The 19,451-nt window shown below is 39.0% G+C and overlaps 1 protein-coding gene across 1 annotated transcript in view; it reads right to left on the bottom strand.

The window, feature by feature from the left end:
- The window catches only part of LOC143355728 (uncharacterized), a 38,645-nt gene extending 20,786 nt beyond the window's left edge, over positions 1-17,859 (bottom strand). The window contains exon 1 of the mRNA XM_076790815.1: positions 17,603-17,859. Within this exon, the coding sequence (XP_076646930.1) occupies positions 17,603-17,637 (35 nt within the window). The 5' untranslated portion in view covers positions 17,638-17,859. The remainder of the gene's footprint in view (positions 1-17,602) is intronic.
- Positions 17,860-19,451: the final 1,592 nt, after the last annotated feature.

Below are 19,451 nucleotides of genomic sequence, written 5' to 3' on the forward strand. Positions count from 1 at the left end.
TTGTGAATTTTATGAATTCATGACAAAAGTGAATAAACGAGATTTAAGATAATTTAAGGGGACCAACGTATTATTGTAAACTGATGATAAAGACTAGTGATAAAGATGACAGAGCGCGGTTTCGGTTCGACAAGCGGTTTCATCTTGGGATCGAATGAATATTCAGGACGAAGGAACGAAACGGGAAAGACAAAGGAATGTCGTGGAACAATTCGACTCTTTCTGTGTAGATCGCGGTTGTATTCTTTGTCGCAAGATCCGCGACACATTGCGATGTCGCAATGGCGCGCTCAACCTCCGTGTTTTGTTTCGCGAATCCGCCGCGCCGGTGAAATTACGCGCGGAACGTATAATTGCACGGCGATACATAAAAGAAAGCTGAGGAAGCCGCCGATGCACGCTGAATGAAGCATTCATAAACTGCTGTTTGTCACGCGTGAATTAACACGTCGTGTATAGTACAACAACGGAGGGAATTACGTAGACCGTGCACTGCAATTATGCGTTGCGACACACGGACGCGATCTAATGCATCGGGTTCTTAACAACCGACTGTTACGCGTGATAAGGTTACAATTTTCCTTCACTCCTACCTGATTTATTTATTGTTAAACAATTTTTCAATGGCGGCAGAACTTCACAGTTCAAGGAACGAGAAGAATTTCGTACCAATCGAATGATCCAAACTTTTTCGTAAAAGATAAACTGTACTCATATATTTTTTTTATTTATTTAAGCATTTCAATCTGCGAGACAAATTACAGTATACATACATATACACATTCATACATACCCAGTCCACACTAAGTTAAATCAAAGTCGCAGCTGAAATTTTTTCAAGGACTTAAAAATTGTAATATTGTAGTCTATTGTTGAACAATTTTTCGTACACCGGTAACGGCAAACGCGAAATAGAAAAATCGTAACCGTAAGGGAAACTTTATATTCATGGCGGAAGATGCTTTGCGTGTTAACCATCCGCTACGGAACATTCTCTGTAACTTTTCCCCCGACCAGAAAGTCGAAGTTTGTGGAAATTCCACGGATTCCCACAATTTCTAAAAGTTTCAGGACCCACCGGTGCACATCGCGCTTTTTAATTACAATTTCGAAACTATTCGCGCCATTATCGCGAATTCCCCCATTGTTGTCATTCTGCGCGCTGAATACTTTGGACCGTCAATTTTCGTCACGGTACATAAACCTTTCACAATTTTACGAGACTAGCTGTGCACAAATTTCGAAAAATTAGCATCGTGAATTTTCTGATCGGTCACTGTTAACAGCTATATGACTGACAGTGATTTTTGACTAGGTTTAGAAATTCATTTTTACTGTGACATATCTAGGTAAACCGGAATAGAATCTTTAGAATTCAAAAGGGTTAAGACAGCATGCTCTATAATACATTTTACATTTCTAGTTTCGGTTTCATTAATTAAATTACACTGATTTTGTGAGATTTTCTGGGATTGATTTCTGGCGTTTAACGTGTTAACAAAGTTAATTCCTGAGGAATCACCCCTTTCGAGGAAGTACATTTTTGGGACAGCCTGTATACGGGAAATTCTCCCGTCGCAGCCTTTAGGCGACTTTAATAAATTTGTTCCGAGTTCTATCAACTGTATGGACGCCCTGCTCCCTGTCGATAGTGCTCCCACCCCTCCCGGGGGCCCGAATTCAATTATTCTGTAACTCCCCGAGGGCCGGCCTCGCATCAAATTTTTACACGCCTGTTACGCCTCGATTACGCACAACGGAACTCGATCACGCGAAACTATCGATAACCGGCATCCTACGTACTTTATAGGGTGCGCTTTCCGCATTCCAATTCGCCGCTCGTTTACGAAATTTTCCTCGGGAGCATCCGCATCTAGCCTAACCTTCCCTACACTGCTCCAGAAAATAATCAAATTACACTGAGCAGCAAAATTGGACGAAACGATTTTTTCAAAAAATCGCTACTAGACTGCGGATCTTTGTGCGAAAGAAAAATTGTTTCCGCTAAGAAGCACACGATTTTACATGTATTTTAGCTTGAGAGAAAATTCATGTTCTATTCACACTTGATAGAAATTTGTTTCTTCAATCATTTTCATAACTCGGAAATAATATGTAGGTGTTTTCAAATTCTTTCTACCGTTTTTTGAAATGACACCTAATTCTATCGGTAATTTTATTGTTAGTAATATTGTTATTTTATTCATTCTACTGGTATAATATTGTAATGGGTATATGCCATGAATATATGTAATTCAGTGATAGTTAAGTTACAATAGGAATGAACTCTAATTCGACAATTTTGCCCTCCACTGTCCTACCACCGACGCCATCCCTCGGTTAACATCGTTTGTTGTGTTACCAACAACGTACCTAATAGAATTGATCTATGTTACAATGACGTTATGGTCTGATTAAATAGCTACAGTGTTCATGTTGTCCAGTGGTTATGTCCTTATTAACTAAAAATGAAAAAAGGTGGGGGTAAAATTCAATTCTATCCATGTTCTTGATTACAAATGATTGCACCGAAATAAAGTTGCTACAAATAAATGTATAGTCTTGCACCTAACGATATGCCATCGAATTATTTTTCCCAATTGCGATGCTACGAAAAATGACGTCACACAGTAAAAATGATTGCACCGAAATAAAGTTGCTAGAAATAAATTTATACAGTCTTTCACCTAACGATATGCCGTCGAATTATGTTTCCCAATTGCGATGCTACGAAAAATGACTTCACACAGTAAAAATGATTGCACCGAAATAAAGTTGCTACAAATAAATACAGTCTTTCACCTAACGATATGCCATCGAATTATTTTTCCCAATTGCGATGCTACGAAAAATGACGTCACACAGTAAAAATGATTGCACCGAAATAAAGTTGCTAGAAATAAATTTATACAGTCTTTCACCTAACGATATGCCATCGAATTATTTTTCCCAATTGCGACGCTATGAAAAATGACTCCAATAATTTTCGGGACGAAAGATTCTTCTCGTGAAATGACGCCACACAGAAATAGTTGAACAACAATGTTCCGCCGAAAATATTAAGTACATTCATAACAAGAGCGCGTGTTTACGTCGAACAAACGGGACACAATGAACTATAAAACACAATTAAATTTCATTTTGCTCGAACCCCCCTATATTGAAACAATCGAAGTGAACTTTCGTCGAGCTCTAGTCTTTGTGAATTATACAATGGTAATTTAGCTGCGAGCCGCAGCCGATGCAGAGTAATGAAAAGATGCTCGGCCGTGATTAAAAGTAAAAGTTATAATTACGAATTTCGAACAGCGAACAATGGGAATTTTTGCCGACGCGTAAATTAATTTTTGGTTTTCACGGGTTTGTTTGACGGCAAAGCGCTCCCTTTGTGCATAACGCGTCCTTTATTTCGCTCCGCGAATTAATCCCGGAAAAGCGAATCGAAAACGTCGAAATCAATTTTTGAAAGTCTCGGGGTAGCGGAGTCAACCACCCTCTTCGTTCAATTACTTTCAAACATGCTAACTTCCCAATCCGTAATCTTTTTTCTCTCGGGACTAGAACCGTAATTTCACTATTAAGAAACTTCGCCGAGCTTTCCTCGCTGAAAGACTTCGCGATCGAGAAAACATTTTTCCTCCGCTTCCAACAATTTCCCTCGAAATCAAATGAGTTCAAAATAACGTTATTCGCACTGCTCGTAACTAGAGAAACAATAACACACAAATCGAAATGCTGCATAAACGAGGGTGAACAAATGAAAATTTTTGCAACGACGAGTTGACTCGTCATCCTTGGCTCGAGGAAGATATCCTTCGCCAGAGTTATGATTTTTAAAAAACGTGTCGAAACAAACGAGCATCTCGAGCAAAGCAGACCTCTTTCGGAATCGGTATAGGTTCTATATTATTCTTAGGAGTGCAGCGGGTCGGCAAGGATCAAAATAACCTCTCGGGTGCATTGTGACTCAGTTAGTAATCCATCCGAAATCCGCTGCGACTTCGGGTGCAGCTATTCAAGGACCCCGGGGCTCTGTGATTGAAATGCATCAGCCGGTTCTGATTCGATGCGGACCGATGTTAATAATTAATCGGCCGAAACGAGTTTCGCATAACAGAAGAAAAGCCACGGTGCATCCATCTCGACAGGAACAGGATGCAATTTTACGTCCGATGCACCCCACCGACAAACTTAATCCTTGTATGGACCACTGGATGTATTTTAATTATTATTAATCATTCAATTGTATTTTACTATATTTTAATAAATTCCTGTTCTTTTGGAAGCATCGTCACAGGGCTCAACGCTAATTCTTTGAACATTATTACATTGATTTACATTTTTTAAATGCTAAGTACACGTCTGGAAGCTCAATGCAACTTTATTCAAAAATTTCTGAAAGCTTCATACAGATTTTCAAGCTTTTTTAGGCTTCATGGAAATGTTGAAGCTTTCTTACGCTTTAAATTTTTTTTAAAGCACTACACAAATATGAAACTTTTCGAAGCTTTATATAAATTTCGAAGTTTTCTGAAAGTCCACAAAAATTTTTTTTGAAGCTTTATACAAATTTTGAAGTTTCCTGAGATTTTGTATTCTTAAAGGTTTATACAAAGTTTGTTTAGAACTTGATACAAATTTTGAAGCTCTCTAAAGTTTTATAGAAACTTGTTTTTATTTTTTATAAGAATTTTGATGTTGCTAGAAGCTTGATCAAATTTCATCTAATAATTTCGGCATGAATAAATCCACAGAGGGGTCGATAGATCCAATAGATCAATAAATCGCTAAGCAGGAGGCCTCATACGGTGCATGATGCGTTCCCAAATTTTGCGAACCAAATATTGTTAACATGATTATTCCGAACACTATCATGGAATATTATATTTCACCTCAATTTTCGTTCACAAAATTGAACATAATCCTCGAAATTGGACGTGAACAATGCAAACAAATTTCTGTTATTATTATTTCTGATGAATTAACGAATTGCAACTGACTCAATAAATTTAAGAAAATTGACTTAACATAATATTATTTACCATCCAATTACACGTTGGACTCGTCTATTATTAACGTAAATAGATTAATCTGCGGTGCAAAAGAAATGTTCTCGAATTTATTAACATTGAACATGAACGATACAAAATAAAATTACTTTTGTCATTACGTCGTGTTTTAATAGACTCCAACACACTCGATAAATTTAACAAATTTGACTAAACATAATCTTGTTTACCACACCAATTACACGTTGGACTCGTCTATTATTAACGTAAATAGATTAATCTGCGGTGCAAAAGAGATTTCCTCGAATTTATTAACATTGAACATGAACGATACAAAATAAAATTACTTTTGTCATTACGTCGTGTTTTAATAGACTCCAACACACTCGATAAATTTAACAAATTTGACTAAACATAATCTTGTTTACCACACCAATTACACGTTGGACTCGTCTATTATTAACGTAAATAGATAAATCTGCGGTGCAAAAGAGATTTCCTCGAATTTATTAACATTGAACATGAACGATACAAAATAAAATTACTTTTGTCATTACGTCGTGTTTTAATAGACTGCAACACACTCGATAAATTTAACAAATTTGTCTGAACATAATCTTATTTACCACTCCAATTATATGTTGGACTTGTCTATTGTTAATTTGAATAGATTAGTCGAAGGGACGGGAAAAATTTTCTTTTAAATTCAACAAGCACTGTGTATTTTTATTATTTGCTACACTTCTTGTACACTTGTTGCACCATTGTCGGTGCACTTTTTCTCGAACATTGTCACTGGTGCGTCGATTTGATCACTGTGGAGAAACGAACTGCGTCGCGCGAAAAAATGACAAGACGTAAATGAAACCGGTAAGAACACAATTCGCGAATCAATAACGCGAGCTATACTGCGTTTGAAGCCTTCAGAATGAACACTATAATGTGTTCCCGTCTTTCTTTCCAGTTTGTTGTCTCCCACCGGTTCTCCCTCTCCTTCGACCGACTGCAGAAACAGGCGACACCGGTATGCATTCGGCCAGCTCATTACGATCGTAACTCCTCATTGACTTCGCGGAATCGTCATTTAACTCGCCTACTCCGTTTAACACTGCCATGTCACACATATGTGGGTGACGGAATTATTTGGCCAGGTTTTAAAATGAATTTTTACGTCAATATATTCATTGCACCAAATCTGATTAGGATCTGCAAAATTCAAGAAAGTTGAGGGACTATTCAATATCATATATTCAATTTTTATTTCATTAAATAACAGTTTGATTTCATGGAATTTTTGATGTTTCTAGTTTGGCAGTCGAACTGTTAACAACTTCGGAGTCTTGTACTTTTCCCAACTCATTGTTCTCATTAACACTAGAACTACCGAACCAATGACTGGTGGATGATTTTCTCTTTCACGATTGGTGAAACTATGAAAACGTTTTCACGAGAAATTTTTTAACATATCTCTTCTTTGGAGTACATGTTACCATAAAAATCGTATGAAACCTGAGCAAATTCAATCTTGCTGTTATCATAAAGGGTTTATAAAGGTTATCATAAGTCACGTTTAGGGCTCGGTAGTTCTAGTGTTCATGGCACAAGAAACGTTCCCGAACAGGGAAATTAAAAAAATTATGAAACTTTGGGGACGCGTAGTGCATACGTAGGTGTGCGTTACGCGATATTTTTTGCTGCACAAATTCACTTTAGGGGGGTGAAATTGCCCCTTGAATATTCGGCTATTTCGGCTAATTCGGCTATTAATGTGTTACCGGGCGATAGTCCTCGTTAAAAAGAACAACTTTTATCTGAAAATTTTGTTTCTATCCCTTACGGTTTCCAATATTACCGACACTCTTTTCTATTTTTCAGTCTATGGAACGGTAAAAAAGAAATAAGAAAAATTTGACAACCAACTGGGACTTGAGGTCAACCGTTTCGAGAAAAACGATTATCAATAACTCGTAACGCGAGTTGCCTTTTCGCAAACGCCTATAAACGCGTCAAACAAATCTTTTTGCATATTCTAAGAAGACACTTATACGTAACCTCGCGCTTGCGAACTTATTTTTATCGACCGCGCATACCGAGTGGTTTACGTTCGCGATTAATTTGTTTAGCTTCATGGATTCTTAAATAATCTAAAAAAATTCTGTAGTGCGTATCGAAGTCCGTATTTTCATATGTGTAAACGTTGTCCTTGTCTCGAAGGAACGAACTATGCAGCGCAGGTAGCTTCCCAGCAGGTTGGGGTCAGCGTGTCGAGGGGAAAGATGGCGTTTTATTTTCCAAAAACTGGGCATACGAATGAGACGAGAACTGGAACCTTGAGCTGGCATCGTGGAGGACGCGAAACCGGCTCGCATGATCGCGGCTATCTACGGCAATTGGTCGCGATCGCTCGTAACCGTGTCATTAAAAGTGTTGACGCACCTGTCGTCTCGTCTACCCGTGTACTGATTCGTCCCTGAAACCGGAGATCTACGCTAATGCGAGAATCACCATAATCTCCGGGATTCATGAAGATGATTCGACCCTTTTTCCTTGGACATTGGACACGCCGCGGAATAATCTACATGTTTATAGACCGGTTCCACTGTACGAAATGCTGGGAACGTTATCGCTATAGCTCGATCATTCGCATACATCGAAAGCGTACGCCGTGGCGTCAGATTAGGGGAATTGATTTAGGGTTTTAATCTGGCGCCGGTTAAGAAGGGCGAATATTGTGTAACGGAAAGTCGTGTAAGCATTTTAATAAATAATTCAAACGCAACTAAAGGATTTCACTCTTTAACACGTTCACTGCCATGTCACCCATATGTGGGTGACGGAATTATTTGTCCAGGTTTTAAAATGAATTTTTACGTTAATATATTCATCGTACTAAATTTAATTAGGGTCTGCAAAATGCAAGAAAGTTTGAGGACTACTCAATGTCATGCATTTAATTTCTTTCAATTTTTATTTCATTAAATCACTTACTTTGATTTTATGGAATTTTTGAGGTTTCCAGTTTGGCAGTCAAAGTGTTAAGGACGATCGTCGACGTATGAATAGCGTCAGGATAATTCATGAAGTAGCAACATTTTAGTTGCCGGCAATTTTGCAATGGTCCTTTTAATATCGAAGAATCTCTCAATAAATTGTTCGGTGGCGACAGCAATTTTATTTATAATTTCGAGGCGCCACTGAAAATTGCTGTATCGTTGTTCAAAATATTGTTCACATTATTAAATTTGTTTGTATTTGACATATTACTAAACATTTCGGTATTGTACGAGTAAACTGCACCATTTTTGTATGTACAACATGAAAAAAAGATATATAGAAGAGAAATAGGTCGGAAGAAATATTTGGTTTCGGAGTGAAAATAGCTTCGAGTGCAAAGGGTTAATAGACTGGAAAATAAAAATTCTCTGCACTGATTGCAAGCGACAGGAGACGAATAGAAACGTTTTTCTTTTCTGAATAATTTGGATACGGTGAATTTTTTTGAAGACTCTCGTCAGTCTAATGGTAGAAGCAACTTTATATTTTTAAACATCTGCGTAGAATTTATATAGGTATCCCCTGCAGCTGTTTCCAAGGAAGGATTAACCGGTTTAATAAATTTTCCACTCGGGCCAGCGTGGATTCTATTTTCTAGGTCTCGGCTAAAGTGCAAACTCGAACATTTTAAAATACAGCTCTCGTTGTCTCGCCTCCAGAAGGAGCGCAGATGCATCCAGGACTGCAAACAGGAAGAAAACCGGGCAAGGATGCTCGGAGAACAGTGAGAAGAGCATCGTCGAATCGAGAAACACCGATGGATATTCGTATCGTTGAAACCGTCCGTTGCTTCCGCCGTTTGCGTAAATCGCAGTCGCTTTTTGCAGTAAATAAAATACTTAAGCTCGCGTGCACCGGCCGTTAGGACGTTCCAACTGCGCGATTCGCATTGCAAAAGTACTTGGAATTATTCAACGTGTGCTCGAGAGATTGACAGGATGCTAAAAGGTTCGCAAACCGTTTCAGAAGTGGACGCGTCGATCAGCGGAATTTGCAGCATTGTTTGCGATGTTGCAAAATAATACTCGAAATTCATCATTCGCGAAAATAGAAACATAACGCGCGATTTTTCGCTGGAAGATGAATCGAAAGGTTCTACGTTCGGGGACAAAAATAGTGGAAAATAACCAATTTTGAACCGTAGCTACCCATTTTGTCAGAAATAAATAAAATTCGCGGCCCAAATCTCGCGTTTTTACAACAAAATTTGATCCACTCATTTTTCTTTCCGCAGACTATAATATTAATTTTGTTAACAGAGAAATGTAGGAAGAATCTTTTATTCGCAACGGTTTTATTTTAGAACCAATATTGTTACCAAAATACAAATTATTTTTCCAATATCAATTTTAATTGTACAGAATGATAACAGTTTTTAAATGTAGCGGGCTTATTAAAATGAACCCAATTAATTTCTAAATCCCGTTCGTTACAGCAGCTGTTCAGTATAACGTCCCCTGAAATACATGAATTTAGAAGTAATCCGTTGGGTCCACAGCCTATAGCAAAATTGCCATCCAATATAACGATTTAATCCTTCACAGTTAACTAGGATATATGACACACTGGTACCATCCGAATATGTAATAACGTATCAGAAATTAGCAATGAGAAATTTAGGAATTGAAAGAGGAAAGCAAAAATATTTCCAAGTGTCCATTTCCAAAAGATCTATTACTCAATTTTAATTTTCAAAAAAATTCGTCGTTCGAAGTCTATTTTCATGACACCTAATTAATTCGGATAATCCAGGTTTTAGTGTATCCTGAATTAAACGAACAGATACAATCCAACTTGCATGCTGTTGGGGCTCATTTTAATCAGAAAACTTTTACCAATATATTGATAAAAGTTTGACAAAAAGTTAATTAAGAATAAAAAAGGTTTAAGCACTGAATCATGTATCCAATGGAGGGGATAGGCAAAGATCATGATCGCGACTAAGATCGTGTGGATCCGTTCGGCTTATATCGAGACTTTACTGTACAAATATTTAAAGTATTTCAAATTCGATTATATTGCTTTCTTATTTGAATTGTTCAAAAAAGAAATAAATGTAGCTGCCGTACTCTGAAATTAATAGAATTTTTATTTTGCATTAAAAATCCGCAGTCTGTCAATGAATTACATGCTTGTTTGACCAACTACAGCGAAGCAACCACAGAAGAACGAAAAGCGACAGTTAAATGGTGTTGGCCGGGAATTGCATAACCCGCAACAATCTTTAGTATCGCCGTAAAGTCAGGTTCGCTTGACTTTGCGTATAAACGTCAGCATTTTATTTATGCTTCCGAAGAAAATCAATATGACACGCGTAATTTCTATATAGAGTGACCCGCCTAAATTTATCAGCAGAAGCTGCTTTTCCGGGTTCGGTTTCATTTTGTATTTATTTATTCCGTAATGCAGCGAGTGAGGAAGTTTCGCTCGCTCTCGCTTTAAATTCCGGATCCCCAGGGATCTGCTACGGAAGCGATGAATCATAAAAATTGTATCATATTATTCGAGGAAGGATGGCCGCCCTTCATTTGTCCTTGGCGACTGCACCACGAAGGACGGAGTCGCTGGGGTCTAACGAGATTGTTCGCAAATAGAATATATGTTTACGGAAATCTCAAGGAAAATTCTTTTCACGATTCATTTGTTGTTGGGGCGCGTAAAAAAAGGTTTCACAGAGAATCCGAAACGTCCTTCCTTCGAGATTGTTTGCAATTTTTAAATATTCTACCATCGACGATGACCTACGAAACATTAATTCGCAGTAGACTGCGGAGTTTATGCATTTATACCGAACACGAGTAGGTGAATTTAATCAATATTGAACACATGTAAAAACTGTTACGCTAATGCGAACCGAAGGCTAATATCTGGAAAATGCAAAATGGTGGCACTCGGTGTCACACGTTACAACTTTTCAACAATTTTATTTTATCAAAAATAAATTACTTTGTATCAGGTTGTTGCATATGAAACGTCCGATTTTAGAGTGCGACTTTTATAAAACAATTATCCACTGTAATTCAAACGTTTAATTTGACCTTCATTTTATTCTAATAAGCCAATTTAGAGGAAAGTTTGTTACTGTTAAAAATCGGACGTTTCATATGCAACAATATTTTCACAGCGAAGAATCTCGCGGTCGGGAATGATCCCAGGAATTATCTAATTTCACGTCGCAATTTATTGCATCTATCAAGTACAAGTTCTTCTCGGTCCGCAAATAAAGTTTGCAAAATTACAGCTCTAAAAGAGCACGCGGATTGCTTTAATTAAATCGCGTAATACGGTTTGCCAACAAGAGCGCGCGCAGCGGCGGTCGCGCGTTAAACAAACGTTCTCCGATTTCGTTTCGCGGGTATTAGCATAAATATACAGATTCATGATTAAAAATAAGTATACGCCAGTCGCGGCGCGGCCGCTCGCGCTGCATATTTATAATACCCGGATGAAAGCGTTGTTACTTGTTTGCGTCGGCCGCGCTCGTCCGGCTGTTCGTCAACCTCGCATTGTTAATAAATAACCGGCGGAATCTGATTAGGATATACTCCGATACAATGCCGTGTTGCGGCCGTCCATTATTCACCGCTTCGAAATGCACACCCGTTGTTACGCGCGGAAACACTTGTTCGTTTCGTTTCCACCGCCTGTTACAATGCACCGAACCCGAACCGCAATGAAAACGTGTTTCTTCGGACCAAGGTCGTTCGTTCTCATCTTCCCTGTCTGCGATTCGAAGATTCTCTGGCTAACACTATCCTCCGAAGCTGAAAATCATTTTTAACCCTTTCTGCTCCTTTGCCGAGACAGACTCGACATTTCGCACGAACAATCGCTTATTTATTATACTTTGCACATTGTTATTGCTAGACTGCGGACCTTTGTGCAAAATGAAAAATATTTGCATGGATCGCAAGACACAGGAGCGAAATCAAAATTTCTTTCTTCCTTTAATTATTTTATCAAGCTGAAACCAATACGCTGGTGCCCTTAAATCTTTCCAATATGTCCGCTGCTTTAAATCGTGCTTACCGATTTTTGTCATAAACGCATCCAGTTATTACTATTCCGTTATGTATTTTTCTCCGAAATTGCGACGGACAGCAATTTTTAAAAAACCATTATTTATACGTAAAATCCTTTTAAAGTCTAGAAAGAAAGGGTAATTATTTAGAATAGGGTTCTCCACTTGAAATGTGTCGTCAAGGTCATCACTCTGAATAACTGTTCCCTACACATGTGACCTTGGTATTTTAGATATAGACAATCACCGTCGTTATTAATACAGTTATATATTTTTCTCCGCAATTGTGACCGACAGCAATTTTGAAAAAACACTATTTTTACATCACCCAGTCAGCTAATGCTTCCAACGTCTAAAAAGATAGGCTCGTACCGTTTGGTCGAATTTCCAAAAATTTCGTTTTTAACGGCAGTTCGAATGGTTTTTACACCCGCTGTAGCGTGATTAAAAATTCGCATAACCAGCGCGCGTCGGTTCCGAAAAAATCGGTTGTGTCGTCGCGAGCGGGAGGATGTCGTCGAGCGGAACGAAAAATGTGAAAGAGAGGAACGATCGATAGACGTGTCGCGATTGTTAACGGACAAGCATACATTTTCCGGCACGATTGAAGATCAAAGGTGGAAGCGGCGAGCGGGCACGATAAATTTTCACGCACGCCCGAGCGTTTCGCGAGCGCTCGGAATTTGCATTCGACGGTGTCAGCTCGGTTCAAGGATTTTGCTGATAACGTCGGCACTGCTAGTGTCGCGCGTTTTCAGCCGCGTGCGTGTCAGCGATCGGAAAACGGAACTCGGTTATAAACGCGTAATAGCGCCGTCTCAAGGGTCTATCGTTTCCTGGCCGAGTGGCAATTCCCGTCGTTTATCGCGACGGAAACCGAGGAAAACCGATGCACCCGCTGCATTTTAAACAGCTACAGTCAACGTTGGTTCGGAAGGTTTGGTGATTGCGATCTCCCTGACTGGCCTCGAAGTGGACGACCACTTCAATTTGATCATGACACCCTAAAATCTCTGGTGGAAGCCAAAATTAAGTATACAAGAATTATCGAGAAGCCTTCGGTCCACACGGTCAACTATACAAAGCCACCTACACGAAATGGGAAAGGCATAATAGGCAAGGAATATGGGTACCGCGTCAATTATCTGAGACCAACAAGAATATTCGTCGATCAATTTGCAGTTGATTGCTATCCAGATTTCGTAGAGATCCATTTCTTAGCAGAATCGTTAGATGAAAAATGGATTCTTCGTGATAACATAAAGCGTTCCAAGCAATGGCTTTCTGCGAATCAAACCGCAATATCAACACCTGAACCTAGCTTATCGCTTAGAAAGGTGTTACCGTGCAGTTGGTGGGACTGTCGTGGCATAATTCACTTTGAGTCGTTGAAACCTGGAGAAACAGTTACTGCTGAGTTGTATTGTCAGCAATTACAACGGCTGTATTCGGAACTGTTGAGAAAGAGGGCATCTTTAGTCCACAGAAAAGGTGTAATAAATTGACAATGCCCGGCCCCGTACAGCGAAACTCACTCAGGAAAAAATCAAAGAATTGCAATGGGAAGTTTGACCGCACCCCCGTACTCACCGGATATTGCTCCCTCTGATCTTTTCAGATCTCTGGAGCATTATTTAAGAAATAAAACATCCTGTAGAAGATGCAAGGAGGCACCTTGAGTCATATTTTGCTTGACGAACCCTGGATTTCTATAAGAGGGGGACTGAAAATTTGCAGGAAAGATGGCAAACTATAATGATGAAGATTATATAATGAATTAAGAAATGAAAACCTGAATTTACCACAAACTTTGTTTCAAATGTCAAAATAATTGATTACTTATGGGCCAATATTATAAGATCAAAAGAAGATGTAAGGAGGCACCTTGAGTCATATTTTGCTTGACGAACCCTGGATTTCTAGAAGAGGGAAAATTTGCAGGAAAGATGGCAAACTGTCCTTGATAATGATGGAGATTATACAATAAATTAAGAAATAAAAACTTGAATTTACCACAAAGTTTGTTTCAGATTTCAAAATAATTGATTACTTATGGGCCAATATTATCAGATCAAAAGAAGATGTAAGGAGGCACCTTGAGTCATATTTTGCTTGACGAACCCTGGATTTCTAGAAGAGGGAAAATTTGCAGGAAAGATGGCAAAATGTCCTTGATAATGATGGAGATTATACAATAAATTAAGAAATAAAAACTTGAATTTACTACAAAGTTTGTTTCAGATTTCAAAATAATTGATTACTTATGGGCCAATATTATCAGATCAAAAGAAGATGTAAGGAGGCACCTTGAGTCATATTTTGCTTCACGAACCCTGGATTTCTAGAAGATGGAAAATTTGCAGGAAAGATGGCAAAATGTCCTTGATAATGATGGAGATTATACAATAAATTAAGAAATGAAAACCTGAATTTACCACAAAGTTTGTTTCAGATTTCAAAATAATTGATTACTTATGGGCCAATATTATCAGATCAAAATAAAATTTAAGGAGGCACCTTTTGACGAACCCTGGATTTCTAGAAGAGGGAAAATTTGCAGGAAAGATGGCAAAATGTCCTTGATAATGATGGAGATTGTATAATAAATTAAGAAATGAAAACCTGAATTTACTACAAAGTTTGTTTCAGATTTCAAAATAATTGATTACTTATGGGCCCCCTAATAATACTGTTTCTTAATACTCTCTCTCTCTCTCTATCTCTCTGCGGAATGTTAAGGGGTGATTCTCTTGCAGCTGGTCAAAAATTTTCCGATTTCTCGGATCGAGTTCGAACGACTTTTCCGTGGTGAAAAAGACGAGGTTCCAGCAGGAGGAATTGAATTATAGATACGTGACGGTGGTGACTTCGGGTCCGAGCTCGTTTAAACGGTCTCGAAAGGGTCACGTTTTGATTCGACCGTTAGAGGAAGAAGCTCGTCGACGGAAAACGAGGGGAAAATGTAACACGGGGTCGTCGGTGAAAATCCGGAAAAGGCGAGCGAAGACGAAAAAAGGTCAAAGGAATCTCATCGGAGCTGGAATAGCTGGAGAACACGGTAGGAACCTCGACAGTTACAACCACGAACATCGTATTTTACTCGGAGCATGATCCGCTAAGGGGATCGTTTTTTTCTCAATATAATTATTCGGAAGTAAACATCCTTCCTGACGACAAGTCTCGAGATCTGATACTGTAAATGCTCGTTTAACTTTGATTAGAACTGCGGATCTTTATTTACAATAAAAAATGGTCGATTTCGAAAGTAGGAGCCCAATGAAACGCCTTTTTTTTCCTTTAATCATTTATTGCATTGAAAATAATGCGAGAATAAATTTTTGTAATGCCTTTCCTGTTTTAAATTGCTCTCATTCCTGTCATAAGCGTATACAATCTGTGGTCTATTAATGACATACGTGTTTAATAGGTTTCGTTAAAAATCTTCACTGCTTGATGAGGTACATTTTCAATTAATACTTAAGAGTCAATGACCAAAGCAATTTTATTCGTAAACCAATAAATTGTCGAGGTTATCATTTAAGGGGCCAAAGAAGGAGTTTTTGGGAATTTTTTTCAGAAATTATACGACTTCATTTAAAAATAGTTCACCTACTCGAAAGAGCTTTCTTCGAAGAACATCTCGCAACGATTTTACTTAAAAATGTTCATTAATTAGAAAGTTACGGCTGAGTGATCTTGAGAAAGCGTTCCGAAAAATTCAAACTTCGCATGGAGTGAAATTTGAAGATATAATAGTTAATTAATTCGTTCATTCTTCATTTAGACTGGCCCTATTGTCGGTAATTATTAACTCGCAATATACCCGACGCGGCAAAATTGATTTCCTGCAACCGATTCGATGAAAATGAAGTACATTATCAGCGTTGCATTTTCAGAGCCTGTTTAAAGGTTAAATAAATTACGGCCGTTGTAGCAAACGCGTTAATTGACGACAAACAGCATCCGACTGCCTTCGGGGTTGGTTAGAGAGCAAGCGACGGATAAAAAAAAATTCCTCGAAGTAAACAGCGCTTCTTCGCCGAGGAAACGGAAGCAGGATAATAGTAAGAAGTTCTGTTATGCGTTTTGCAGCCGTATATAAACGAGCGCCGTCCGCCGCTGAAAATACAGCAGGTATTTTCAACTCCGTTATCTGCGGGAGTTTCTTCTTCTGATAAAGAACCATTAACATTTCTCAGCGGGAAGAATTGCAAAACATTGGCAACGGAGAAGAAAATGCAACACGTTCATCCTTTGTTACTCCGACCGGTGAGAAACTGAAAGTTTCATGTTTTTGTCCTCGTAAGATGCCGGATACGTTCGCGGAGTTTGCAGCGAGGCAATGTTGTTAAATTACATCGAGGATTTCAAGAAAAATACAAACTGTGCAATCTGATGAACTCGTTGAACAAAACAGGAAGGCTTCAGCGAATTAGTACAGTGAAGGTTGAAGAAATTTTGCAAATCCACGTGTATTGCAACAACAGCCTAGTTTTATTGTTAATTCACTGTATCGATTTATCAAGAACACGCTTCTCGGAAGTAGTTGTATGAAAGATCTTAGGGTCCATTTTTGTCTTACACTCTAAATCAACAAATTATGACTTCAATTATTGCGTCGCATTTTACAGAAATACATCTCACACGCAGACAGGAGGGGATTAATTATTTGCACCCTTTACACCCGGAGGAACGTATGACGGTTAAGTGCAGTCTCGAATAAAAGGTTGTCTCGGTGAACAAATAGAAACTAAAATATAAAAACATTTTACTCGACGCTTTCCAGTCAATTTTGCACAAGTTTCATGGCTTCTCTTGGAGTACTTCAGCGTCATGTTTCGGCACACATGTGCAACTGCATATCCACGCGTGCATACACACGCTGCAGCCAAAAGTGTTGCGCAAGCATAGGAGAAATGATTCCTTGTGGAAAAATAAATAAAAGCTGTGAAATAAAATGTTTCTATTCGATCTTTTCAGAAACGGAGCAAATTTTATTCGACGCTTTTCCATTCGTTATTGTACAAAGAACGATCTCTTGACTTCTTTCGCGACACTGTAGCGTCATGTTTCAGTGCACACGTGTGCAAAGCATTGCACAATCATACGGGAGACGATCCTTTATGCGAAAACGAAGAAAATCTTTTCATCCCGGGGCTTCTAAACTTGATTCTCTGAACAACAAATTCTGCACGACGCTTCGAGTTCATTTTCGCACGAGGAACTTTCTGCAATCTTTCCGCGATACTTTCACCGGCAGCGGTGTGCGAAAGGCGAAGACTCGAAATCGAATTTCCGGCGGAAGAAACATCGGCGAAGAAGATGGAACGCGCGAGGGTGAACCGGAAACGAGAATCCGTAGGATTAAAGAAGGTTGGCGTTAGGCGGTCTGACTTATCGTGTCGGGAGGGTGTTCTCGTGCAGCTAATTTCACGCATGAAATTTCCCTTGATAAACAAAAAGAGGGGGCGAGAGAGAACAGCTACACAGGGTTCGAATTATAAACGTTCGTTCTCACCCTTCGTTATCCTCCTTGTTCTCCTCGTCGGCCATTGTTCTTTTCTCGTTCCTCCGCAGAAAGAAGAATCACTCGGTCGGCGAACGAAACGAGTTACGAACGATTCTGCTGCACGCCGATTATGCGAACTTGTCTCGCGAATTTTGGTCGAACGAGCACGATAATGAGGGAAAGAAGTATTCGATGATCTGAGCACGGTAATGAGGGAAAGAAGTATTTGATGATCTGAGCAGGACTGCGAGGTGCCCGCCGTCAAGTTTCGCTCGACTCTCGCGCACGAAGTAGCCCAAGGCATCGTCAACTGTTAGGGCTTCGGAAATCCCGCAAGCACACAATTCTATTTTGTATAATGCCATAATGCCATTAGGGCTATCCTATATCGGCGAGTCTGTTGTCCGCATGCGGTGTGTCGTTCGAACGCTAAAGCGGCCGAGCGACGGAAAACGGGCGCGAGAAGTGGCCGTTTTAAACGAAGCAAAAAGAACCTAAGCCTAAGGGAAGCTCCTGCGAGATTTCGTCATCCGTTACGTACGAAACATCACCTATAACCCTCTGCGGAACATAATCGATTCGAGTCGTGAACGTTCGCGAGGAAAATTATTATTTGCGCGCGAATATTACGGGCGAGAAATTGTACAGCTCGTATGATTAGGATTAGGGCACTCGAAATCATTTCAGCTTTTCTGCCGAGCTAGATGGAAAATTTTGTGTTATCGTGTACCGTGTAAAGGGCACATCAACGTTTTTTCGACGTTTTATCAATGCATTATGGAAATAGTATGGTTCGTTCGATCGAACGCTTTTTGCCCAGCATAGCGAATTGTAATTAGGTGCGTTTAACAATGCAGAGACTGCGAATATAAAATTTCGTATACGGTTTTAACGATATGCACTAATTGCGCCTACACGCGATAACCGTTGCAAGTCTAGAATGTGAAATTGTTTAAAAGAGCAAATTTTTATATTTAAAATGACATAATTAACGAATAATCGCGTGTGAAATATTGCATATCATTTTCTGGCTTTATTCGCGATGAACGCACGTATTATAAAAATATTTCAAACAATAAAGTAAAAGCTTTTTACTTTACGCTTCGAAAATCCTCATTTTTACAAATTAACGTGTAACATGATGAATTTTTCTATGAAAATCTGCAGCCTGGTTACGGCGGCGTTTTCGTCGAGTTTTATTAAGCACTTTTACAATTAACATCACAGCAGTTTGGACCGTTAACATGTCCGATGATCATCCGACTACAGCAGAATCGGTTGTCGCATTTTGTTTGTGCAGTTTCAGCAAGTTTTATATTCGTAATGAATTGCTTCTTTACTCGGCGAAAAAAAAAAAGTGCAACACGTTGTATCTATAACAGAGTGTTCGCAGCGTTGTGAAATATTGTTATGTATGACAGATGAGCGCAATTTTTGACTGTCGGAGGAGATGAAAAATTGCTCCTGCGAAAAAACATGGTTGCTGACAAAATGGACACGAATTGCTCGTTTTAGTGTGTACAAAGTCTCGACAATCATTACACTGTCCGAAATATTTCAAACGCGAAGCATAAACTGAAAAACTGATGTTTCGATCGGAAAACACAATTCTAAGTTAACACTACTTTATACTAATACTACGTTCGAACACCGTTTTCTCATCTCGCAAGTTCAAAATAAAATAGTTGGCACTCGATACATCCGAAAAATTAATTTCAGAATCTGGACAAACAATTGCGTCAGCGATACACGGTAGGCGATTGGCGGGCCAGTTAACGTGTTCGAAATGCATATAATATATGCAGTGTTCCGCACAGGATGATGCAATTCGACAAACAAATCGAGCATCGTGTCCCGT

This window comes from Halictus rubicundus, chromosome 7 (genome assembly GCF_050948215.1).
Source record: "Halictus rubicundus isolate RS-2024b chromosome 7, iyHalRubi1_principal, whole genome shotgun sequence".
Classification (NCBI taxonomy): domain Eukaryota; kingdom Metazoa; phylum Arthropoda; class Insecta; order Hymenoptera; family Halictidae; genus Halictus; species Halictus rubicundus.